General features: G+C 43.2%; 1 protein-coding gene across 1 annotated transcript; it reads right to left on the bottom strand.

The window, feature by feature from the left end:
* LOC132894798 (claudin-4-like) lies at window positions 1-26292 on the bottom strand. The gene is made up of 2 exons (XM_060934911.1): window positions 25536-26292; window positions 1-2333 (listed from the first exon to the last, which is right to left on the bottom strand). Exons 1-2 carry the CDS (start codon window positions 26092-26094, stop codon window positions 1636-1638), a joined length of 1257 nt encoding a protein of 418 aa, XP_060790894.1. The 5' UTR covers window positions 26095-26292; the 3' UTR covers window positions 1-1635.
* Between the last annotated feature and the right edge of the window lie 454 nt (window positions 26293-26746).

Raw genomic sequence — 26746 nt, 5'->3', positions numbered from 1 at the left:
GACAACCATTCACACTCACATTCACACCTACGGTCAATTTAGAGTCACCAGTTAACCTAACCTGCATGTCTTTGGACTGTGGGGGAAACCGGAGTACCCGGAGGAAACCCACGCGGACACGGGGAGAACATGCAAACTCCACACAGAAAGGCCCTCGCCGGCCCCGGGGCTCGAATCCAGGACCTTCTTGCTGTGAGGCGACAGCGCTAACCACTACACCACCGTGCCGCCCGCAATACAAGATCTTAGTGGAAAATGAATGTAACTCTGGATGGAAATAAATTATGTGACATCACATTACATTACATTACATTACATTACATTACATTACATTACATTACAGGCATTTAGCAGACACTTTTATCCAGAGTGATGTACAACAAGTGCAAAAGACAGGTACAACAAGTACTAAACTTCTAGACAAGAAAGTTCTAGTGCCAACTGAACAAGTGACAGATTAATACTTAGTGTAATAGTCTGCTGAAGTAGCAATCAGCAAACAGCCAAGGAAAACAAGCCAATCATATAAATGAGCTGACAAAGTACAACTACATAGAGAAAAATAAAACCCCAATGGCTCACGATGAGTCATCATGACCAGACTAGACAGCCTGGCAGCTTGTACTGTCTAGCCTGGTCATGATGATTTAGAATATTACACAAAGTGTTATTTTGTCACTTGGCATTAGAAATTTCTCATCTAGAAAGTTGGGGGTTAAGTGCCTTGCTCAAGAGCAGTTCAGCCATTCCTACTGGTCCAGGGAATTAAACTGGCGACCTTTTGGTCCCAAAGCTGCTTCTCTAACCTTTAAGCTGGTTATGGCTATACCCCATGACTACATAAAGTTATTGAAACAATGCCTCTGTGATCACATACCATAATCATTAATACTATTAACACTATGAACACTAAAAACAATTAAATAACAATAAACGAGAACTACCAACATATTCTTGAAAAAAAACCTCATTGTCTTATTTGTCATTATGAACACCCAACTGAGTTAATGATTCCAACTGACAAAAAAACAACATTTTTACTTCCAAAGGTGCTTGTAATGTTTCATTCATACAAAAAAGAAGTCTGATTCCTTCACAAACACAAATCATTAACATTTTCCTTGTTTCGACAGAAGCAGAAACAACAGAGACATATAGTTTCTTACAATTACAAGGTCAGTAGGATTTCTGCACAATCTGTTCTCTGTCAACATCAACATGTACAGACTTAAGTAATATTACAGAAATATTACATTATAATATTAATATTGCAGAAAACAAATTTCCCTCACTAATTTTTGGCTGTTATCAGGAATTTCCAAACACTGCCATATAAGTGAGCATGTACAGTATATAAAAGCCATAAAAGCAGTACATATGTCCTTATTGCTTGTGAGCTTTTACAAGATAGCTTAAATCCAAATGATTACTATTTAAAGTTTTTCATTTTGAGTCAAATTCCATGTTGGTCAGCAAAAAATCCTGTGATGTTGTTAATGATGTTTCATATGTAATGGAAATGACCAGATTTTAGTCTAATACACATGCTAGACAGTGGGAAGAAATTCATTGATTAACTTGCTTATTCATTTTACCAGTCCATTAAAGTGACTGAAAATGGAATGTGTGTTCATCTTATACATAAACCTTGTTGCTGCTCACTGACGATCTGGCCTGAGAGTATTTCACATGATAGTCAGTGTCATCTTTTGGTGGACATGAGGTACAGAGAAGGGCTCCACCTGCAATGAGAAGTGCAGCACTTACAAAGCTGATATAAAGGCAAGGTCCCAGTTCCCTCTTTCGGCCATCCATAACGGCAGGGTTGTAAAACCGCCTGACAACAGCATTTGTGGTCCAGCACACGGGAATGAGAACGAGAATACCTGTAATGATGAAGATGATTCCACTAGCCATGACAATCTTTGCCTTTGTACTCTCATCCTGGACAAAATTGGTGCATTTGCCACCAATGACGGTTATGATAATTCCAATGATTCCAACAATAATGGCGGCGATTATCAAGCCTCGAGCTGCCTGTAGATGTACAGGAAGAATAAGGAGGGAGTCATAGACCTTACACTGCATCTGGCCTGTGGTTTGAACCACGCAATCCATCCATAAGCCTTCCCAAAAGACCTGGAAAATCACAAGGTTTGCTCCAATGAAAGCTGATGTCTTCCAGGCTGGTAAACCACAGATGAGGATGGTGCCCACAAAACCAACCAGTGCTAGAACGAGGCCCACGAGTTGAAGTTTCTGGGATACCATTGTGCTGTATCCTTTAGGAAGAGGTTTCGAGTTCTCTATAGCTCTGTTAATGTATACAAAATCTGAGATGGGTCTTGACTTACTGTGTGTTTTTGTGTGAAAAGGGAGGAGTCTATGCTTGATCTGGACTTTTGCTTTTGCTGTGTGAAACTAGTTTGGTGCTTTTCCAGTCAGACTTGATTCCTGTTATGTCAAGTAATAAAAAGACCAGTTCTACTGATGCAAACTATCAGGTTTGCAGAGCTAATCTTCACAACCTGGCTAAAGGATGTAAGTCTGGGTATGGCTGGCCTGAGTATATCCAGATCACCGATTACTGAAATGTTTCCTTGTTCAGATGAGACATTTGATCTACGACTTACCCGTACCAACATCGTTGTAGTGAAAGGAAGCAGTTAAATGGATGAAACAGTCTTTGCAGACACAAAAGTTCTGCCTAGACATCTACATCCAATATAAGGCTCATGTCTTGATGGAAATGAAAGAGTGTTTCACATGTGGATTCAAAAATGCTCATTTTAACCACTGAAGGGGAAGAATAATCCTTACATTTGGTGAGATACGCAAGAATTCCCCTTGGAGTGAATGGAATTCTGGTTTCTCATTGTCTCGCTCCCTTAAAAAACATGTGATGAGGCCTCTTGAAGTATCTGTACTCTCTGGTTTCATCAGTCTTCTCTGGTGTGATACACAGAGCTCTTTTACTGGCTGACAAGAACAAAGGCAGTCTGCTTAGTTCTCTGCCATATGATTGGATCATTGGATGAATGTGGAGGTGTACAGGTGTTCTGGAGGGGGAGTGTATATACACTCCCCCTCCAGAACACCTGTACACCTCCACATTCATCCAATGATCCAATCATATGGCAGAAGCGCGATGCATAAAATTATACAGATACATGCCGAGAGCTTCAGGGAGAATTTATATCAAACAGATATAAATAAAGGAAAATTTATATGAATGAAGGGAAAAGTATGATCTCAGTGAGCATGGCATGGTTGTTGGTGTCAGAGAAGGTGCTTGAGTATTTCAGAAACTACTGATCTCCTTGGATTTTCACAAGCAATGGTTTCAAAAGTTTACACAAAATGGTGCGTAAAACAAAAAAGGTCCCATGAGCAACTGTTCTGTGGACTGAAAAGCCTTATTAATGAAGGAGGTTAGAACAAAATGGCTAGGCAGGTTTGAGCTGACAGGAAGACTACATTAACTTAAATAGTGACTCATTAGGGGAGCGATAGGTCAGTGTTAGGCTTCTGATCAGAAGGTTATGAGTTCAAGTCCCAGCACTACCAAGCTGCCATAGCTGGACTCTTAAGCAAGGGCCTCAACTGCTCAGTTTAAAAGTCTAAAAAATTAATATAAATGTAAGTTGCTCTGGATAAGGACATCTGCCAAATGCTTTAAATGTAATGTACTTCAACTGTGTTAGTTTCACAACCTGTGCCCACTGTAGCCTCCTATTCTTGGCTGCAAGGAGTGGAACCCAATGTAATCTGCCCTTGTAGCCCATCCACCTCAAGACTTGACATGTTTTGCATTCATAGATGATTTATAAATTAAACTTCTTGTTGTTGTTCCACATACCCTAGTTGAACAGTGTTTATTTGAATAACTGGAGCCTTAGCTCAAACTAGTCCAGTCATTCTCCTTATATGTCTTTCATCACCAAAGCATTTCCGGCCATAGAACTGTTGCTCGCTGTGTTTTTTTTTAGCACCACTCTGAGTAAACTCTACAGAATGTTTTGCACAATACACCCAGTAATACGGCGGCACGGTGGTGTAGTGGTTAGCGCTGTCGCCTCACAGCAAGAAGGTCCTGGGTTCGAGCCCCGGGGCCGGCGAGGGCCTTTCTGTGTGGAGTTTGCATGTTCTCCCTGTGTCCGCGTGGGTTTCCTCCAGGTGCTCCGGTTTCCCCCACAGTCCAAAGACATGCAGGTTAGGTTAACTGGTGACTCTAAATTGACCGTAGGTGTGAATGGTTGTTTGTGTCTATGTGTCAGCCCTGTGATGACCTGGCGACTTGTCCAGGGTGTACCCCGCCTTTCGCCCGTAGTCAGCTGGGATAGGCTCCAGCTTGCCTGCGACCCTGTAGAAGGATAAAGCGGCTAGAGATAATGAGATGAGACCCAGTAATACAGAAGTTTCTGAAATTCCCAAACCAACCCATCTGACATTAACAACCATTCTATAGTCGAAGAATTTGAGATCACATTTTTCCCCATTCTGATGTTTCCTGTGAGCATTAATTGAATCTTTTGACCTGTGTCTGCATGATTTTATACTTTGCACTGCTCTTACTTAACTGGCTGATTGAAGTGCATGAATGTACAGATGTTCCTAATAAAGTGCATGGTGTATGTAGTCTTTCTGCAACTGATATACAAAGTATAAAGCCATAATTAGCAATAATAGAATAAATAAAATAATAATACATGAAAAGTCAGATATGATTTGGAACAATGCTGTATGATTCTGTAATGTAATTATTTAATGATTCCTGCTAACAAAAACATCCTTACTGTTTCCAAATGTTTGCAGTACGGCATTAAAATATACAACCCCGATTCCAAAAAAGTTGGGACAAAGTACAAATTGTAAAGAAAAACAGAATGCAATGATGTGGAAGTTTCATCTCATCTCATCTCATTATCTCTAGCCGCTTTATCCTTCTACAGGGTCGCAGGCAAGCTGGAGCCTATCCCAGCTGACTATGGGTGAAAGGCGGGGTACACCCTGGACAAGTCGCCAGGTCATCACCGGGCTGACACATAGACACAGACAACCATTCACACTCACATTCACACCTACGGTCAATTTAGAGTCACCAGTTAACCTAACCTGCATGTCTTTGGACTGTGGGGGAAACCGGAGCACCCGGAGGAAACCCATGCGGACACGGGGAGAACATGCAAACTCCGCACAGAAAGGCCCTCGCCGGCCCTGGGGCTCGAACCCAGGACCTTCTTGCTGTGAGGCGACAGCGCTAACCACTACACCACCGTGCCGCCCGTGGAAGTTTCAAAATTCCATATTTTATTCAGAATAGAACCTAGATGACATATCAAATGTTTAAACCAGGGCTTTGAACCAGAATTTTTTTCCTATTGGTTCGTTCCGAACAGAAGCAGAATTTTAACGTTTCCGGTTTTGGGTTCCACCATTAAATAGACGTTCCCGAACCAGTTAGAACAAAAAAATTTAGTTCCCGGAACGGTTAATTACGTTCCCTGTCAGCTGTTTAACAAATGGCTATAAAATTATGTCTCTGTCTCATCCAGCTTAAGCCAAATGTAGGCTAATTCTATTACAACCTTCAAATTATTGAAACATTATTTCAAATGTTGGCGATTTGGATTCTCAGTATGTCTTCCCATCTACACAAACAGAAAAAGTGCCAAAAATGAAAGATTAGTGTGTTACCAAAGGCTAGTCAGGCCCTATGCATTGATAGGCTAACAGAGGTTAACGTCATTTAATGTTCGCAAGCCTCTCATTAACGTGGACAAATATATTGATATCGCGTTTGAAATTGACGTTTTTGAATAACGATAGACTGCAATATTTACCTCTTATTTAAGATGTGGAGACGTGATAGTAGTCCACCTTCCCGCTCTCTCCATTCAGTCAGTGAACGTCACACAGGAAGTGAACCCCAGCGGGTCATAGAAACTTGCGCAGGAGAAGAATTACTTTTTTATTTGTAGGCTACGGAAACTTTGAGGAACGAAATAAAAACCGGTATTAACCGGTTACCATTATTTTTAATAAGCGTTTCTGTTCCGGAACATAAAAAATAATAAAGTTTCTGGTTTCGTTTCTGTTCCATGTGAAATAGAAAAAGTTCCCGATTTTCGTTTTCGTTCCTTGAACTGGTTCAAAGCCCTGGTTTAAACTGAGAAAATGTATCATTTAAAGAGAAAAATTAGGTGATTTTAAATTTCATGACAACAACACATCTCAAAAAAGTTGGAACAGGGCCATGTTTACCACTGTGAGACATCCCCTTTTCTCTTTACAACAGTCTGTAAACGTCTGGGGACTGAGGAGACAAGTTGCTCAAGTTTAGAGATAGGAATGTTAACCCATTCTTGTCTAATGTAGGATTCTAGTTGCTCAACTGTCTTAGGTCTTTTTTGTCGTATCTTCCGTTTTATGATGTGCCAAATGTTTTCTATGGGTGAAAGATCTGAAGATCTGGACTGCAGGCTGGCCAGTTCAGTATCCGGACCCTTCTTCTACGCAGCCATGATGCTGTAATTGATGGAGTATGTGGTTTGGCCTCATCATGTTGGAAAATGCAAGGTCTTCCCTGAAACAGACATCATCTGGATGGGAGCATATCACGGGCGATTGCTCTAAGACAACGAGGGAGGCTCAGCCTCCTCTAAAAATGACGAACATCGTGTAGGATGAATTGCGCTAGGCTTATGTTATAGCCGACCTTATAACATTGCTATTTCAGATCCAGAATCATAGAAATATATGTGCTCAACCCAACTACAGTGCGAAATCATTCCGTTATAACTTTCCCCAGTTCGCCTAATTAATGTGTGCGTGAGTTTTTCCCCCTCGTGACAACGCGATGCAGCCCAGCCTCAGTGGACTTCAATGGCATTTGGGAGCTATGCGCTTTCAATCTCAAAATGCAAGATGGTTATTGGACAAATACTGCGAAAACGCCCGCCCCACGGACTCCCAGCCTCACAGTGGGAGGGACATGGCAAAGCTTTCCGCGAGGAGACTGGTGATTGGTGAAAGCGGCCAGATATTTTCTTTGATTGACAGCTCGTTTCAAATATAGACAGGCAGCGGTGAATCTCAGTTCAGTCCCATGCGGATTCGCAAGTGCTGTGGTGTATTGTAAGAGATCAGCTTATATTTCGATTTCATTCATTACATACAGTTTCTACCAGCTTTTTTAGTTTGTATATATTTTCATTGTAAATAAAGTGTAAATATAGTGTTGTCAAGTTTGCTATCTTAGTTCCAGAAAGTGAATTGGCTAACAGCAATTGACCCACATCAACAACAGTAAATAGGCTACTTTAGTAATATGTCATGGATGGACCAAAAATATAGAATCTATTTAAAATGTTTATGCTGAGTATATTATATTGGAATATATATTTTTCTGGATATGAATTAAACACAGCTACAATTTGGAAAACATTTTTAAACAAAAACACAGCCGAGAACATTTCACACTACAGACCTGGATTAAAAGTGAAGGGTTATCAAAATTGTCAAAACATTTCTCAGTCAAAATAAGTAAAATATAGGGAAAGTGTCATTGAATGAAATGTGTGGCACCCAGCTCTATGTTTGGCTCCCCAAGGTCAGTGCTTGTGCCTATTCCAGAACACTCTGCTGTTACTGCTGAGGTTCCTGACAAAGAGCTGCTTTCAATAATGATCAATTTTTAAACAACCTGCCACAATTTTAAAATATAAAATGTTAAAATATACCCCCCCCCAACACCACCATCATGTATATTGGACAGTAGGCTAATGGGCCAAAAGAACCTGTTATTTCACAGTTTGTGACCCTGCCAACAATCAGCCAGATCAGAGGCAAGAGTATGGGCAAAATTGATGTTTTTTTTTTTTCTTTTAAAATCTGGAAATATCGTAACCGACCAGCCTCCCCTGTTTGAAAGACTACCAGCCGCCACTGGAGCATATGTTGCTCTAGAACCTGGATATACCTTTCAGCATTGATGGTGTCTTTCCAGATGTGTAAGCTGCCCATGCCACACGCACTAATGCAACCCCATACCATCAGAGATGCAGGCTTCTGAACTGAGTGCTGATAACTTGGGTCGTCTTTCTCCTCTTTAGTCCGAATGACACGGCGTCCCTGATTTCCATAAAGAACTTCAAATTTTGATTCATCTGGCCACAAAACAGTTTTCTACTTTGCCACAGTCCATTTTAAATGAGCCTTGGCCCAGAGAAGACGTCTGTGCTTCTGGATCATGTTTAGATATGGCTTCTTCTTTGAACTATAGAGTTTTAGCTGGCAACGGCGGATGGCACAGTGAATTGTGTTCACAGATAATGTTCTCTGGAAATATTCCTGAGCCCATTTTGTGATTTTCAATACAGAAGCATGCCTGTATGTGATGCAGTGCCGTCTAAGGGCCCGAAGATCACGGGCACCCAGTATGGTTTTCCGGCCTTGACCCTTACGCACAGAGATTCTTCCAGATTCTCTGAATCTTTTGATGATATTATGCACTGTAGATGATGATATGTTCAAACTCTTTGCAATTTTACACTGTCAAACTCCTTTCTGATATTGCTCCACTATTTGTCAGCGCAGAATTAGGGGGATCGGTGATCCTCTTCCCATCTTTACTTCTGAGAGCTGCTGCCACTCCAAGATGCTCTTTTTATACCCAGTCATGTTAATGACCTATTGCCAATTGACCTAATGAGTTGCAATTTGGTCCTCCAGCTGTTCCTTTTTTGTACCTTTAACTTTTCCAGCCTCTTATTGCCCCTGTCCCAACTTTTTTGAGATGTGTTGCTGTCATTAAATTTTAAATGAGCCAATATTTGGCATGAAATTTCAAAATGTCTCACTTTCGACATTTGATATGTTGTCTATGTTCTATTGTGAATACAATATCAGTTTTTGAGATTTGTAAATTATTGCATTCCGTTTTTATTTACAATTTGTAGTTTGTCCCAACTTTTTTGGAATCGGGGTTGTAGACAATTGATTGATTCATGAACACAAAAGTCTGATATATATTCACTGCTTCTAGAGAAGCCCAAATATCAAGCACATACAGTGCCTTGCAAAAGTATTCATACCCCTTGAACTGTTTCACATTTTTCCACCTTACAACCATGAACTTAAAAGTTTTTTATTGAGATTTTATGTCATAGACCAACACAGAGTAGCACGTAATTGTGAAGTGAAACAAAAATGATAAATGGTCTTCAAAATTTTAAACAAATAAAAATCTGAAAAATGTGGTGTGCATTAATATTCAGCCCCCTGTACTCTGATACCTCTAAATACAATCCAGTGCAATCAATTGCCTTCAGAAGTCATCTAATTAGTTAATAGAGTCCTACTGTGTATAATTTACTCTCAGCATAAATACACTTGTTCTGTGAAGGCCTCAATGGTTTGTTAGAGAACACTGAAGAACAAACAGCATCATGAAGACCAAAGAACTCACCAGACAGGTCAGGGATAAAGTTCTGGAGAAGTTTAAAGCAGGGTTAGGTTATAAAAAATATCCCAAGCTCTGAACATCTCAAGAAGCACTGTTCAATCCATCATTCAAAAATGGAAAAAGTATGGCACAACTGCAAACCTACCAAGACATGGCCGTCCACCTAAACTGACAGAGCGAGCAAGGAGAGCACTGGTCAGAGAAGCAGCCAAGAGGCCCATGATCACTCTGGAGGAGCTGCAGAAATCCACAGCTCAGGTGGGAGAATCTGTGCACAGGACAACTATAAGTCGTACACTCCACAAATCTGGCCTTTTTGGAAGAGTGGCAAGAAGAAAGCCATTGTTGAAAGACAGGCATAAGAAGCCATGTACCGTAGAGGACACAGCAAACATGTGGAAGAAGGTGCTTTGGTCAGATGAGACCAAAGTTGAACTTTTTGGCCTAAATGCAAAGCGCTACGTGTGGCGGAAAACTAACACTGCTCATCACCCTGCACACACCATCCTCACTGTGAAACATGGTGGTGGCAGCATCATGCTATGGGGATGCTTTTCTTCAGCAGGGACAGGGAAGCTGGTCAGAGTTGATGGGAAGATGGATGGAGCTAAATACAGGGCAATCCTGGAAGAAAACCTGTTGGAGGCTGCAAAAGACTTGAGACTGGGAAGGAGATTCACCTTCCAGCAAGACAATGACCCTAAACATACAGCCAGAGCTACAATGGAATGGTTTCGATCAAAGAATATTCATGTGTTAGAATGGCCCAGTCAAAGTCCAGACCTAAATCCCATTGAGCATCTGTGGCAAGACTTGAAAATTGCTGTTCACAGACGCTCCCCATCCAATCTGGCTGAGCTTGAGCTATTTTGCAAAGAAGAATGGGCAAAAATTTCAGTGTCTAGATGTGCAAAGCTGGTAGAGACATACCACAAAAGACTTGCAGCTGTAATTGTAGCAAAAGGTGGCTCTACAAAGTATTGACACAGGGGGGCTGAATACTAATGCACATCACATTTTTCAGATTTTTATTTGTTTAAAATTTTGAAGACCATTTACCATTTTCGTTTCACTTCACAATTATGTGCTACTCTGTGTTGGTCTATCACATAAAATCTCAAGAAAAACTTTTAAGTTTGTGGCTGTAAGGTGGAAAAATGTGAAAAAGTTCAAGGGGTATGAATACTTTTGCAAGGCACTGTAGACTTCCTTACACTTCTGATTTTAACACCAATTATGCAAGATTATTTAAATAGGTTCTCTGAAGAATTACATATAATCTAATTCACTTGCAATCAAATGCAGGTGTGGACAAAACCATAATATTTTAAATCTAGAAAAAACTCTGAAAATACATTTTAGTCACAATTGTGATTACAATATTGTGTGTGTGTGTGTGTGTGTGTGTGTGTAAATGTTTTATTCTATACACATTCACTGGATTTGGAGAAACAGAGCATTTTTTATTTTTATTTTTTGCAAGTTCAATAAATAAAACACTTCATACTAAACATTCAACTTTATTTATTTATTTATTTATCCACATTCACTGGATATGAACAATCACATGCTCTGATTAACTAATCTACTACTAGGATATCAGCTCACATACGGTGAGTAGAGAAAAACAAAATGGCGGTGCGTGTTCCTGAACCAACTGATGATGAAATAAAAACTCTACTCGAAAATAAGTACAGAGAAGGGCTCCACCTGCAATGAGAAGTGCAGCACTTACAAAGCCGATATAAAGGCAAGGTCCCAGTTCCCTCTTTCGGCCATCCATAACGGCAGGGTTGTAAAACCGCCTGACAACAGCATTTGTGGTCCAGCACACGGGAATGAGAACGAGAATACCTGTAATGATGAAGATGATTCCACTAGCCATGACAATCTTTGCCTTTGTACTCTCATCCTGGACAAAATTGGTGCATTTGCCACCAATGACGGTTATGATAATTCCAATGATTCCAACAATAATGGCGGTGATTATCAAGCCTCGAGCTGCCTGTAGATGTGCAGGAAGAATAAGGAGGGATTGATAGACCTTACACTGCATCTGGCCTGTGGTTTGAACCACGCAATCCATCCATAAGCCTTCCCAAAAGACCTGGAAAATCACAAGGTTGGCGCCGATGAAAGCTGATGTCTTCCAGGCTGGTAAACCACAGATGAGGATGGTGCCCACAAAACCAGTCAGTGCAAGAACGAGGCCCACGATTTGAAGTTTCTGGGATACCATTTTCCTTTTTGCTTTATGAGGAGGTTTAGCTTTGTCTGTTCATCTGTGAATGTATGCAATGTCTGACTCAGTTATTGACTGACCGACTCAGTTATTGACTCAGTTTTTCAATGAATAGGGAGGAGTCTTTGTTTTGATATGACCATTTACTTTTGCAGTATGAAACCAGTTTTGTGCTTTTGCAGTCAAACTTCATTCCATGCAACAACAAGAAAGGCTTCACTTATACTAAGCATCATGTGTACAGAGTTTATCTTCATATTGTGGCTATGATGCAGGTCTAAGCTGAGTATTGGGATGGTTAACTTGAATATGTTTAGATATGATCACTGTAACTTATCCTATCCTTGTTCAAATTAGAAATTTGATGTCCAAATAAGAAACAATATTGTCGTGAAAAGATGTTGTTGAATTTCTGTTGATAGATTTATCTTTGTGTCTGTAATCAAGAAATACCTACAGTCCAAGGGGAAGCCATAGCCTAATGGTTAGAGAAGCAGCTTTGGGGCCAAAAGGTTGCCAGTTTGATTCTCTGGACCAGCAAGTATAGCTGAAGTGCCCTTGGGGAAGACATTTAACCTGCTAAATGCCTGTAATAAGAGGAGGTGTTATAATTGCAGCAAGTGTTTGATTAATGATGCAAGATGTCATAAATGTCCCTTGAATGAAAAGTGGAAAGGTAATAAGTTGCTTTTTTTAGTTAGGCTCCTCTGCCTAAGTGACAGTTGATGGTATTCATAAAAACAGCTGATGTACCTCAACTATTGCATCATTAAATGTAGCCAATTAGCTTAACTACTAGTTTAGCTACTTTTTATTTTTGTATTGTGGCAGTATCAGTATCGGTATTGACTTTTTGTTAATATTTTTGTTGATTAACTAGCTGGTTAAGTTAAGAAGGTAATCAGAAGTGCACATTAGTTACTGAGTGTTTTCTGTTTATTGCTTCAGTGAAACAGTCTTATACCACAGCAATTTGCCAGTGATAACTTTTTAATTTATAATGAATTACTTTTTTTCTTCCACCTAGACAAACTTTGTTATAGCAACTAGAAACCACTGCTCTCTCACTTGACTCTTTTTTCTTTCCTGATGATGATGATGATGATAATAATAATAATAATAATAATAATAATGGGCGGCACGGTGGTGTAGTGGTTAGCGCTGTCGCCTCACAGCAAGAAGGTCCAGGTTCGAGCCCCGTGGCCAGCGAGGGCCTTTCTGTGCAGAGTTTGCATGTTCTCCCCGTGTCCGCATGGGTTTCCTCTGGGTGCTCTGGTTTCCCCCACAGTCTAAAGACATGCAGGTTAGGTTAACTGGTGACTCTAAATTGACCGTAGGTGTGAATGTGAATGGTTGTCTGTGTCTATGCATCAGCCCTGTGATGACCTGGCGACTTGTCAAGGGTGTACCCCACCTTTCGCCCGTAGTCAGCTGGGATAGGCTCCAGCTTGCCTGCGACCCTGTAGAAGGATAAAGCGGCTAGAGATAATGAGATGAGATGAGATGAACTTCTCATGTTACAGACAAACCAGAACATAAAAAGCCCTCTGATCTGGAGCATTGCTTATGGCAGAAAATGTGCTGATCTCTTTACAGAGCAAGGATACCCAACACTACTTCCATAGAAGTTAAATAAATGTCTATTTACAGAAAGCTTCACCATATCAATCATTACACTCTTTGTTGCTTAATCTAAGTATTAGACTCGATTATGTAGCTCATCCACCTTACAATATAAGTTACTAGTACAAACACGTTAATATAACCTTATAATTTCAATTACAGCTACAAAGTTAATCCACATCTTCAAATTCAATAGTGCTGTGGTATAAGAAATAACCAGCGCTATTATTATTCAGACTGTAGCAAACACCCAAACAAAGCAATCTAATTCATTATTATGTGGATTATCATATGCCTATTAATGTCAACTCGCTAGCTAGATAGTTATAGAAACAAGTGAACAGAACAGTAGTGAGTAAGCTCACTCTCTCATTTGCTTTTTTTTAATTATATTTTGAATAAAGGTTGTAATATTAGCAAAATATATTTTTGCCCAATAAATTAGCTCCCCAGTAAAATGAAAATGTCACAGGTGAGTTTTCTCAAGTACACTTCCACAAATCTGCTAGACTGGATTTATTTGTCAAGACTTTTTTTTTTTCTTAAATGAACTCAAGAGAAAATGCTTGTTTCGCAATTTAGCAAAAAAAAACAACAACTCACTTTAATTGCTTAAAGGAGAACTGAAGTCATTTTTAAACTTGCTTTATTTCTTAATTAACATGTTATTCAATTAGGTTTTTGGTTTTAGTAACCTTATATCGTGACTCGTATTGGCAACTAATTGCAATTAAATATTATACTTATCTGCCTCTTCAGTTTTTAACCATGTTGAATTTAGTTTGTTTGGTCCACAGCAGGTGTCACTTATCTGCACGATCTTCATGAGACTTGTGCGAGACTTCGAAACGTGAAGTGTCAGCCAGGTGTCAGTGCCGCCATTTTGAAAACTGTTTTACAAACGAAATGTTGCACAAAACAAGTTTAAATGACGATTACTGCCGACTTTTTTCAAATTTTCCTGATTGCTATCAAAACAAACAAAACTTCCGGCTTGATTACATCAGCATTCAAAAGAGGGCGCGTGCATCTTTTGATGCAGATGTTGGTCACTGTGGCAGCGGGGGCGTGGTCTAGCATCGGTCTGTGATGGGAGGGCGGAGTCAGGGAAGGTAAGTGGCAGAGTCACTACACCTGTTGTTAATTAATGTGTTTGTGTGTCTTCCCAGTGACCATGCCCTATTTAAGGAGAGAGAGCGAGAGCAGAGGGAGCTCTCTCCACAACCAGACGGCTGATGTGTGTGCGTGTGTCTGAGTGTGTGGGAACAGATTGAAAAGCTGAAAAGCTGAATAAAAGAGAGCTTTGTGAACTCAGTTCTGTCCTGCCGTCCTTCTGTGCTCCACCCACCTACACGAACTGCTACAGTGGTGCTGAAACCCAGGACGAGCACAGAAGACAACAGCCCCATGGAGTCCTCCACCTTCGCCGACCTGATCCACGCCCTCACCACGGCCCAACAGAGCCAGCACCAGGCGCTGCTCGCCCTCCGAAAGGAGCAAGAACAACAGTTCGAGGACCTGGTGCTGGCGCAACAGGAAGATTGTCGGGCGTTCCGGCACCTCCTCGTGTCGGCGGGGTCCACCATCTCCACCGCCGTGGGCCCTTCCCCCCTCACCCTCACGAAGATGGGCCCACAAGACGACCCCGAGGCATTCTTCACGCTCTTTGAGCAGGTAGCAGAGACCTCGGGGTGGCCGGTGGAACAGCATGTGTCGTGCCTCCTCCCCCTGCTAACGGGAGAGGCGCAGCTGGCCGTGCTACAGCTCCCCGCCGACCGCCGGCTGGCCTACGTGGACCTTTGCCGGGCCGTCCTCCAGCGGGTGGGACACACCCCGGAGCAGCAACATCAGCGTTTCCGCGCTCTGCGCTTGGAGGAAGTCGGCCGGCCGTTCGCATTTGGCCAGCAACTCTGGGACGCCTGCTGGCGGTGGTTGAGGACCGACAGCTGCGACGCCGAGGGACTCATCGACCAGGTGGTACTGGAACAGTTCATCGCGCGTCTACCAGCGGGAACCGCAGAGTGGGTCCAGTGCCACCGCCCGGCATCGCTGGATCAGGCAATCGAGCTGGCGGAGGATCATCTGGCGGCTGTCCCGACGGCAGGACAGCAGACGACCTCTTCTCTTCTCTCTCTCTCCTCCTCCTGTGTCTTCTCCTCACCCCATTCCCCCACCGCAGAGGCGGGGGCCGGCGCTACCTCAGCCGGCCCGCCGCACCCGCGGTGCCCTTCCGTGTCTCCCCTCTGGGTCTGTCTCTCCCCCCCTCAGGTGAGTGAGCCCCAGAGCACTAGTGCAGAGAGGAAGCCCGGGCCGGTTTGCTGGCGCTGCGGGGAACCTGGCCACCTCCAACAGCAGTGCTCGGTAATGGAGGTGAGCGCGGTGGTTCGGATCCCCAACGCGCCAGGAGCCGCCCTTGATCGGGCCAGAGCGTATCGCATACCGGTGAGTATCCAAGGGGATACATATCAGGGGTTGGTGGATTCTGGCTGTAATCAGACCTCAATCCACCAAAGCCAGGTGCAAGACGAAGCATTGGGGGGAGCACAATGGGTGAAGGTGTTGTGTGTGCACGGGGATGTTCACAACTACCCTTTAGTGTCAGTCCACATTTTTTTCCGAGGGGAAAAATTTATAGTGAAGGCGGTGGTTAATCCTCGCCTTACCCACTCTTTAATTTTGGGGACTGATTGGCCGGGATTTCGGGATTTAATGACACACTTAGTAAAGAGTGGGTCCTGCCATTTGACAGGGGGAGGTCCCGGTGTCACTTTGGCGGGAGCAGCTGTCACAGAGCCGTCTACGTCATCTCCGCGTCAGGGTGAGGAGCCGCCGGCTCCTCCTCTCTCTATTGGGGAATCCCTCGCGGATTTCCCATTAGAGCAGTCGCGATACGAGACTCTGCGGCATGCGTTTGACCAAGTGAGAGTAATCGATGGTCAAATGCTCCAGCTGAACGCCACCACGTCCTTCCCCTACTTCGCGATTATGAAGGATAGATTATACCGAGTGATGCAGGACACTCAAACTAAAGAGTGAGTCACGCAGCTTTTAATTCCGAAGAGCCGCCGGGAATTGGTATTCCAGGCGGCTCACTTTAATCCCATGGCTGGACACTTAGGGCAGGATAAAACACTAGCCCGAATAATGGCCCGATTCTATTGGCCGGGGATTCGCGGCGATGTCCGTAGGTGGTGTACGGCGTGCCGTGAATGCCAGTTAGTAAATCCAGCGGCCATTCCAAAAGCGCCTTTGCGCCCTCTACCGTTAATCGAGACCCCGTTTGAAAGAATTGGGATGGATCTCGTCGGGCTATTAGATCGGTCAACACGAGGGTACCGCTTTATATTAGTTCTAGTGGACTATGCAACGCGATACCCGGAAGCAGTGTCTCTGCGCAATATCTCAGCACGCAGTATTGTGGAGGCACTCTTCCACATCATCTCCCGAGTTGGAATCCCGAAAGAGATTCTGACTGATCAAGGCACCTCATTTATGTCACGAACACTGAACGAACTGTATGGGTTATTAGGTATTAAGCCGATCCGCACCAGCGTGTATCACCCACAAATGGACGGTTTAGTGGAACGGTTTAATCGCACCCTTAAAAACATAATTAAAAAATTTGTAAGTGAGGACGCGCGTAACTGGGATAAATGGCTCGAACCCTTGCTCTTTGCAGTGCGAGAGGTCCCCGAAGCCTCCACGGGGTTCTCCCCATTTGAATTATTATATGGGCGTAAGCCATGCGGCATTTTAGATGTGCTGCGAGAAAATTGGGAGGAGGGACCTTCACCAAGCAAAAATGAAATTCAATACTTTATTGACTAGCGCGCAAAACTCCACACACTCACACACCTAACCCAGGAGAATTTGTGGCAGGCCCAAGAACGGCAAACACGCCTGTATGACAAGGGTACGCGCCTTAGAGAGTTCGCACCGGGAGAGAAAGTACTCGTACTGTTGCCCACATCGAGCTCTAAATTAGTCGCCAAGTGGCAAGGACCCTTTGAGGTCACACGGCGAGCTGGGGACGTCGACTATGAGGTGAAGTGAACTGACAGGGGTGGGGTGCTACAGATTTACCACCTCAACCTACTCAAACTCTGGAACGAGGAGGTCCCCATGGCGTTGGTGTCGGTGGTTCCGGAGAAGGCGGAGCTGGGGCCGGAGGTTCAAAAAGGAACATTAGCATCACGTCCCTCTCCGGTCCCCTGTGGAGACCACCTCTCCCCGACCCAACTCGCGGAGGTTGCCCAGTTGCAGACCGAGTTTTCGGACGTGTTCTCACCCCTGCCCAGCCGCACTAACCTCATAGAGCACCACATTGAGACGCCCCTGGGGGTGGTAGTGTGTAGCCACCCTTACAGGTTACCCGAACACAAGAAAAAGGTGGTTCGGGAAGAACTCGAGGCCATGCTCGAAATGGGCATCATCGAGGAGTCCCACAGTGACTGGAGCAGCCCGGTGGTCTTGGTACCCAAGGCCGACGGGTCGGTCCGGTTCTGTGTGGACTATAGAAAAGTCAACGCGGTGTCTAAATTCGATGCGTACCCAATGCCTCGTATTGATGAGTTGCTCGATCGGCTAGGCATGGCTCGTTTTTACTTGACACTGGATTTAACAAAGGGTTATTGGCAGATCCCCTTGACTCCATTATCCCGGGAAAAAACGGCCTTTTCCACACCGTTCGGCTTACACCAATTCGTCACACTTCCTTTTGGGCTGTTTGGGGCACCCGCTATGTTTCAGCGGCTGATGGACAGGGTCCTCTGCCCCCATGCCACCTATGTGGCCGCGTACCTAGATGATATCATTATTTATAGTAATGACTGGCCGCGGCACCTACAACACCTGAGGGCCGTCCTTAGGTCGCTGAGGTGGGCGGGTCTCACAGCCAACCCGAAGAAGTGTGCGATTGGGCGGGTGGAAGTACGGTATCTGGGCTTCCACTTGGACAATGGGCAGGTGCGTCCCCAGATTAACAAGACCGCAGCGATTGCTGCCTGCCCGAGGCCCAAGACCAAAAAGCGGGTGAGACAGTTCCTGGGGCTGGCTGGCTACTATCGTAGGTTTATACCTAATTATTCGGACGTCACCAGCCCGCCGACTGATCTGACTAAAAAGGGGGCACCAGATCCGGTCCAGTGGACGGAGCAATGCCAGCGGGCTTTTTCTAAGGTAAAGGCTGCACTGTGTGGGGGGCCACTTTTACACTCCCCTGACTTTTCTCTCCCCTTTATGTTGCAGACGGATGCGTCGGACAGAGGGCTGGGGGCCGTTTTGTCCCATCGGGTGGAGGGGGAGGATTGGCCAGTCTTATACATTAGTCGGTGCGTGAGGGGCGCTACAGTACCATCGAGAAGGAGTGCCTGGTGATCAAGTGGGCGGTCCTTGCCCTCCGGTACTACCTGCTGGGACGCCCTTTCACCCTCTGTTCGGACCGCGAGCCCCTCCAGTGGCTCCACCGCATGAAGGATGACAACGCGTGGATCACCGGTTGGTATCTGGCACTCCAACCCTTTAACTTCAAGGTGATCCACAGGCCGGGGGCACAGATGGTCGTGGCGGACTTCCTCTCCCGTCAAGGGGGGGGAGTCGGCTGCGGGCCGGACGGCTGCCCAGCCTGAGTCGGGCGGTGGGGGTATGTGGCAGCGGGGGCGTGGTCTAGCATCGGTCTGTGACGGGAGGGCGGAGTCAGGGAAGGTAAGTGGCAGAATCACTACACCTGTCGTTAATTAATGTGTTTGTGTGTCTTCCCAGTGACCGTGCCCTATTTAAGGAGAGAGCGAGAGCAGAGGGTGCTCTCTCCACAACCAGACGGCTGATGTGTGTGCGTGTGTCTGAGTGTGTGGGAATAGATTGAAAAGCTGAAAAGCTGAATAAAAGAGTTTTGTGAACTCAGTTCTGTCCTGCCATCCTTCTGTGCTCCACCCACCTACCGTACACGAACTGCTACATTCACTTTGATTTCCGCTGTATGTTTTATTTCCGCCCTATGATGTCTCGCACAGCGGCACGGTGGTGTAGTGGTTAGCGCTGTCGCCTCACAGCAAGAAGGTCCGGATTCGAGCCCCGTGGCCGGCGAGGGCCTTTCTGTGTGGAGTTTGCATGTTCTCCCCGTGTCCGCATGGGTTTCCTCCGGGTGCTCCGGTTTCCCCCACAGTCCAAAGACATGCAGGTTAGGTTAACTGGTGACTCTAAATTGACCGTAGGTGTGAATGTGAGTGTGAATGGTTGTCTGTGTCTATGTGTCAGCCCTGTGATGACCTGGCGACTTGTCCAGGGTGTACCCCGCCTCTTGCCCGTAGTCAGCTGGGATAGGCTCCAGCTTGCCTGCGACCCTGTAGAACAGGATAAAGTGGCTAGAGATAATGAGATGAGATGAGATGTCTCGCACAGGTCTCAACGAGTCTCATTTACGGCCATTGCTTTGACATATGGACTGATATATTACATGGCATATTTCAAACACTCATAACTTGCTATAGCAGTGAAACAATAGCTATCAAAAATGCATTCCTATGTTTAATAAAATGAGATAAATAGAATTTTGATAATAAAAAATTTGCTTTCAGTTCTCCTTTAGGGCGGCACGGTGGTGTAGTGGTTAGCGCTGTTGCCTCACAGCAAGAAGATCCGGGTTTGAGCCCTGTGGCCGGCGAGGGCCTTTCTGTGTGGAGTTTGCATGTTCTCCCCGTGTCCGCATGGGTTTCCTCCGGGTGCTCCGGTTTCCCCCACAGTCCAAAGACATGCAGGTTAGGTTAACTGGTGACTCTAAATTAACCGTAGGTGTGAATGTGAGTGTGAATGGTTGTCTGTGTCTATGTGTCAGCCCTGTGATGACCTGGCGACTTGTCCAGGGTGTACCCCGCCTTTCGCCCGTAGTCAGCTGGGATAGGCCCCAGCTTGCCTGTGACCCTGTAGGACAGGATAAAGCAGCTAGAGATAATGAGATTAGATGAGTTCTCCTTTAAGATAAGAGGAAAAACAATTGATAAAATTTAGAGAAATGTGTAGAAATTCACCTTACAGTAATTGGGACTCTGATTTCCTGTTGTCCTCTCAAAACCTCACATGACAGGGCCCCCAGAAGTATTTGTACATATTGACACTCTGGTTTCACTACAGCTGTTCATATTGGGTCTAGAAGAAGACTCAAACGGTCACCTTCAGCTGACAGGAAATTGGTTCAGATGGTCAGGAACAACCCAGAAACCACCAAGTCACAGGGCTGCCATGTGGCATGAACTGGAAGCTGCTGGAACACCAATGTCACTGTCTAGAGTAAAGCAAGTTTTACATCACCATGGACTGAGAGGCTGTCAATAAAGCTGTCCAAGAAAGAAGCCCCTGCTCCAAAATTGACACTTTCAAGCTCAGATAAAGTTTGCAGCTGACCACACGGACAAAGAGAAAGCCTTCTAGAGGAAAGATTTATGGTCAGATAAGACAAAGATGAGCCTCTGCATGCACAATTTTCACAGCATGGCCAGCGAGCATCTGATATGTCTACTTTTAATTGAAATAAGTTTATTCAGAGAAAAACAAATCCCTTATCAAGAAATAATTATTTTAAAAAACCATGTCACTATTATTGGCACCCCTGCATTTAATACTTTGTACAACCTCCCTTTGCCAGTAAAATAGCACTGACTTTCCTATAACATTTTATAAGGTTGGAGATACAGGGCAGGGCATCTGAGCCCGTTCCTCTTTACACAATCTCTCCAGCTCATCCAGGGTCCTCGGCCCTCTCTTGTGCTCTCTCCTCTTCAGCTCACCCCACAGGTTTTCACTGGGGTTCAGGTCAGGGGGCTGAGATGGCTATAGCAGGAGCTTGATTCTCTGGTCAGCGAACTATTTTTGTGTTGATTTGGACATATGCTTCAGATCACTGTCCTGCTGGAAGATCCAATGATGATTAAATTTTAGTTTCCTGGCAGATGCAGGCAGGTTTTGATTTAAAATGTCCTAGAATTTCATGGAGTCCATGATGCCATGTACCTTAACAAGGTTTCCAGGGCCTTTGGAGGAAAATCAGCCCCAAAACATCACAGAACCTCCACCATATTTTACAGTTGAAAAGGGTTCTTTTCATTATAGCCATCCTTCTTTTTACACCAAACCCACCTTGAGTGTTTATTGCCAAAAGGCTCCATAGAACATTGTTCCAGTCAAAGTTGTAGTACCGGTTCACAAACTTCAGGCGCTTATGTTTGCGGTTAACTGACAGAAAAGGCTTTTTTTCTGGGAAAATATCCAAATCTTTGCTAGTCTGTTGCCATGAAGATGGTGTGTGATTGTGGTTTTGGAGACTTGGAAACCCCAAGATTTAACTTTTTCTTGTATTTCATCAATAATGATCCTTGGGGATTTTTTTTGCTTCTTTAACCATCCTTCTCACTGTTTTGTGGGGGCAAAATAAACTTGGGTCCTCTTCCAAGCAAGTTTGTAACAGTTCCATTCGGTGTCCACTTTTTTATTCTTGCACTAACAGTAGAAATGGACATTTTCAGGTGAGTCACTATTTTTTGTATAACCATTCCCTGACTTATGAAGGTCAGCACACTTCTTCATTTGGTTTGTGTGTTTTCTTATCTTTCCTATGTTGATGGATGACTAAGGGAATTTGGCCTCTGTGTCACCTCATATTTGTACCCCAGATAATCAGGAAGTTATGGATTACAGCTTGAAAGTTCCTACACACTCCAATCAACTCAAACATGTACAAATGGGAAACATGCTTCGGTTACATTGTTTTCATTATCATTTCCAGGGGTGCCAATAATAGTGGTACATGTGTTTTGTTGAAAATAATTATTTCTTGATGAGGGATTTGTTTTTCTCTGAATAAATTTATTTCAATTGAAAGCTGGATTTTTCTCTTTTTTTTTCAGTGTGAGATGAAGCGACTTCACCAGAAGGTGGATTTTTTCTAACCCTTTTAAATAATCTTTACAAGGAGTGCCAATAATTGTGAAAGGCACTGTATGTTTTTGAAAATATCGGGATGCATTTGCAGAAATATAATTTACCGGTAGGTGAGATTGTGCTCATAACATACTGTTGCCTCGTAGCTGTTGTGCAAACACTAAAATGACATTAAAAGAAATGAAAGTTCCATGAATTGTCTTCCCACAAAGGTATTCACAGGCATGGTGTAATGAACTGAGCATGCAGAGAAACTGCAACACATAAAAACACTTCAGTTCTGTGATCACTGAGACAAGCACATTTCCTTTCCCCTTGATCTCCACCATCTACACTTTGCTTGAGAATCAAGGTGCAATTCATGACGCACTGTGTTAATTTTTAACATTAAAAAAAACAGAGCAAAATAAAATGTTCCGTGATATTCCTAATTGCTTAAAGCTAGTATAGGTAACTTTTTACAAGTATTTTTTATTATCTTTATTGAAATTCTTTTGACATCCTGACAGGAACGAATAAATCAAATGCTCTTACGATAAAAAGAATAAAAATCTGTCATCTGTGGTAGTCACAGGGCTGTAAAAAGCCTGTGTAATCATTTCATTCAGTCCGAATGAAACGACTGGATGGCCTACCTGCCAACCTGCATGCACTCTGCCCATGCACCCATTCTGTGTGACCAGAGATTTCCACAAGGCTAGGCAGACATATCACAGTCATATTCCTAAATCTAGTGAGCTAGTTGACAGCTGTGAGTAATAACAATAGCCATGTTCATTGTTTACATTCATTATGGAAAAAGTTAGATGTTTTCTTACATCTGAATGAGACATGAGGTAGTTGGATATGACAATGACGTGCTACATTCCCCCTCCCCAACACTCTCTGTCATGGACTCGATCTCCAGCAGTAGTCAGGCAGTGCGCATTCATGTGTTTTGGAGGAGTGGATTTGGAGGGAGGGCTGAAGTGACAGGTGTTTTTTTTTCCCTATGGACACTTTCAAAATCCAAACTCTTGTTGGTTTCTCCAATATTACCTACTCTAGCTTTAATACAATGTAGGCTACTATTTTTGGTATCAGTATTCGTATTAATATTAACAAGTACCAAAAAGCATGAACTTGCACTCATACTCAGTCTGGGGGAAAAAATGGTATTGACGCATCCTTGAGTGCATTACTTGAGTGAATCGTCGTACCCAGTATACTGACAATATGTGATATATGGTTGAAGGCCTTAAAGGTGTAGTCTGAGATTTTGTGGATGTTAGCTGAAGCAAGCTTTTTTTATGGAATGACAATATTCATACAAGTAATTTGTACAGCCAATCCCTTTAAGTATCAGAATATGAGGAGAATATTGCTAAATATTACAAATCCACACTTGCAAGTGACATCAACTGGTCCCACTTGCAATTATAGTCCACATAAAGAGACTTTCTTAGAAAAAAAAAACAGTTAAAATGGAGAACCCCAACTGGAGAGCTGGGTTCTCCGATTGTCCCCCCTGTGGGAACCCTTGAAGTTTCTCTGCTGAACCCTAGAACAGAGTGTTTACCTAACAGAAAGGCTTCTAAGTATCACTTTTTAAAAAAGAAATCAAGAACCCTTAATTATTCAAGAAACCATTAAAAAAAACATTAAAGAACTTTTAAAGCTAGACGGCCTTTCGATTTCATAAAATCGGTGAAATTTAGTTCCCTCTGAAATTCGGTCATTGTGATATATGTTTATTTCTGTAATATCTCACAAAATATCAGGCTATTCTGTGGCTGGGAAGTTATTTAATTTGAGGGGATTCCCGAGCAAATAATGTGCATTAACCTCCTAGGGCTTAGCGGTCACATGCGTGGACAGCACTTTATGGAAATTCGGAACAAGAATCCACATATGTGGACATACTTTTTCTCTAAAAGTACATCTTATCAAAAGATGATGCTTAGTTTTATTCTAATCAGGTTCTAATAAGCCCAAATAGCAAAGAGAAATAAAAAATGCATGTAAAAAAAAACAGCTTGGGCCTTAGGAGGTTAAATCGCTCACTTTGCGCAGTCAAGCAGACAGAGGAAGTCCGTGTGTGCATGCACAGGTTTACCTTGACCACGCATTGACAGTTATATCATTTTGTTGCTAAACGAACAGCTGATCACACCAAGGTGCTCGCCAACTGCTGATATTTATTAGTTTGGTCCTGTGTTTCCTTTCCTTCGCAACATAACGTCTTTTCTTCTCACTTTCTGTTACTGTAGTCAGTCTTTCACATTTCATTCGCACACTCACAACCTCAACTTTTCTCTCCTGTTTCAAATTTGTATCCCACAATGCTCTACATGAACAGGGAAAGCCCACCACGTGATGCATGATGTAGTAGCTTGAATTGGGTCATGGTGAAGCAGGAAAATATAGCGGAGAATTTAGGGCCATGTGGCTCTAAATTCATTAATTGTTCTATTTAAAAAAAACTAATAAAATTGGAAGTCTGTAATTCGTATTCAGTAGCTTTCAGTCCACTAAACAAAAATAATTGGAAAAATCTGAAAGGCAGTCTACCTTTAAGGTGTATGCTTCAATTTAAAACTGTGGGGAACTGGGAACTTTTTTAAAAGAAACCAAGAACCCTTAATTATCCAAGAAACCATTAAAAAAACATGAAAAAACTCCTTAAGATGTATGCTTTAAATTAAATCGAGGTTGTCCCAACCTGAGGGAACCCTGAATGATTCTCTGTCAAACCTTACAAAAGAATGTTTTCCTAACAGAAAGGTTTCTAAGTAATACTATTTTTAAGAAGGCAAGAACCTTTACTTCTCCATGAAACCATGAAAGAGCCATTTAAAATTGTCCTCAGGTCTATGCTTCAATTTAAAACTGATAGAAAGTGATTTTTTGTCATTTAACTTGAATTAGAAATGCTGAAATGTCTTTATAAAGTCTCAATATTTGCCCTGTGATGTCTCTTGACTTTCCATCTAGGGTGTATTCCTGCCTCAGATAGATTCACCACATCCCTGATCAGGAAAAAGTACTGAAGATGTTCATTTACTGAAGATAAATGAATGAAGTCTCAGTATATGTCCATTATTATATTCATTGGTCCAGTTCCCTTTGATAGATTCCCATAAAGAGCCAAAATGTTCAAGCCTTTTGATTAAGGCTTTAGATTTATCAGTACCATTTCATTAAACCAGTCAGTTCTGTGACAAAATTCAGCTCCTTTGTTCTTCCAGTACTTTACGAACACATTTAAAATGTGTGTCTGTTCTAAAGCTCAACAGCTGTTGCTGTATGTGCTGATGAATAGTCCACCACCCAGAACTAGGAGGAATCCAGCTACCCATCCAATATAGATGCAGGCCCCCATCTCTCCCTTCCTTGCCGAGATGTCTTGAGGATTGTAGAAGCTCTGGATGATGGTATATGCTGACCAGCTCACAGCAATCAAACACAGAATCCCTGCGATGATGTAGACCACCCCAGCTATTATACCAATCATGGCTTTCTTATTCCAGTCGTCACGGAAGAATTTGGTACATCTGGCTCCGACAACCATTAAGCCAATGCCAAAAACGGCAACAGCAAGGGAGACGCAGATCAAGGCCTGAGTGGCCTGGAGGTATTGAGGCAGAGCCAATATTGAGTAATATGCCTTGCACTGCATATGTCCAGTGCTCTGCAACACACAGTTCATCCACAAGCCTTCATAGAAAACCTGTGCCGTCACAATGTTGGAGCCGATGAAAGCCGACATCTTCCACATGGGCAGAGCAGCTATCAGGATGGTACCCATGAAGCCCACCAAAGCCAGGAAGGCTGCCAAGAGTTGCCGTCCCATCTCTGTCAAATATCTCAGCCTACCCTTTCAGTTTTTACAGTAAAATCAATGCATGAGACTAAAAAAAAAACCACGTAGCAGTGAGAACGATTCACTTTTGAAAAATATTCTTGTTGTGCCTGATAGATGTTTTGAATGTTGAAGGAAAGAAGGGGTGGAGTTTTGTTTATCAGGATTCCAGTTTCCTGCTTGACTTGATTCTTTGTTGCATGTTTGTGTTAGAGAGAAAGCGCAAGAGAGATGAGGGGAGGAGCGAGAGAGAGAGAGACGGCAAACAAGTATGTGCGCACTAAAAAAAGAACACAAGAGTAGTTCAGAGAGGAGGGTGGACATAGAGCTGAATGAAAAGACTTCATTGTTCATCCTTAATGCAGGTATCAAAATTCCTCTCCAGTGTTCCTGTGACCTGAAAATGGATGACCATTAACCAAAGCACGAAGCCCACTATGAACAGAGCAGGGTTTGTTTGTTTTTTTACATGGATGGAGATTGTAATATTAAAGCATTTATTTCAAGCTAGATCTCACCTAGTGCTTAAAATGACTGATATGGGAACGCGTCTGTGCATATTAGCTGAACAAACATGGCCTTTCATTGACCAAGACTGAATGCAAACACATTTGTGATTAATAACTAGTATGCAAGAACAAAC

This window comes from Neoarius graeffei, chromosome 12 (genome assembly GCF_027579695.1).
Source record: "Neoarius graeffei isolate fNeoGra1 chromosome 12, fNeoGra1.pri, whole genome shotgun sequence".
NCBI lineage: Eukaryota > Metazoa > Chordata > Actinopteri > Siluriformes > Ariidae > Neoarius > Neoarius graeffei.
The sequence above is the reverse complement of the archived record's forward strand: the minus strand, read 5'-3'. Positions and strand labels throughout refer to the sequence as shown.

What these genes read in the sequence shown, in the direction of transcription:
- LOC132894798 (XM_060934911.1), bottom strand. Translation starts at nt 26,094, where the DNA reads ATGGGACGGCAACTCTTGGCAGCCTTCCTGGCTTTGGTGGGCTTCATG. An exon ending in CAGCACATACAGCAACAGCT is followed by an intron (nt 2,334 to 25,535) that starts GTTGAGCTTTAG and finishes GACCCATCTCAG; the next exon opens with ATTTTGTATACATTAACAGA.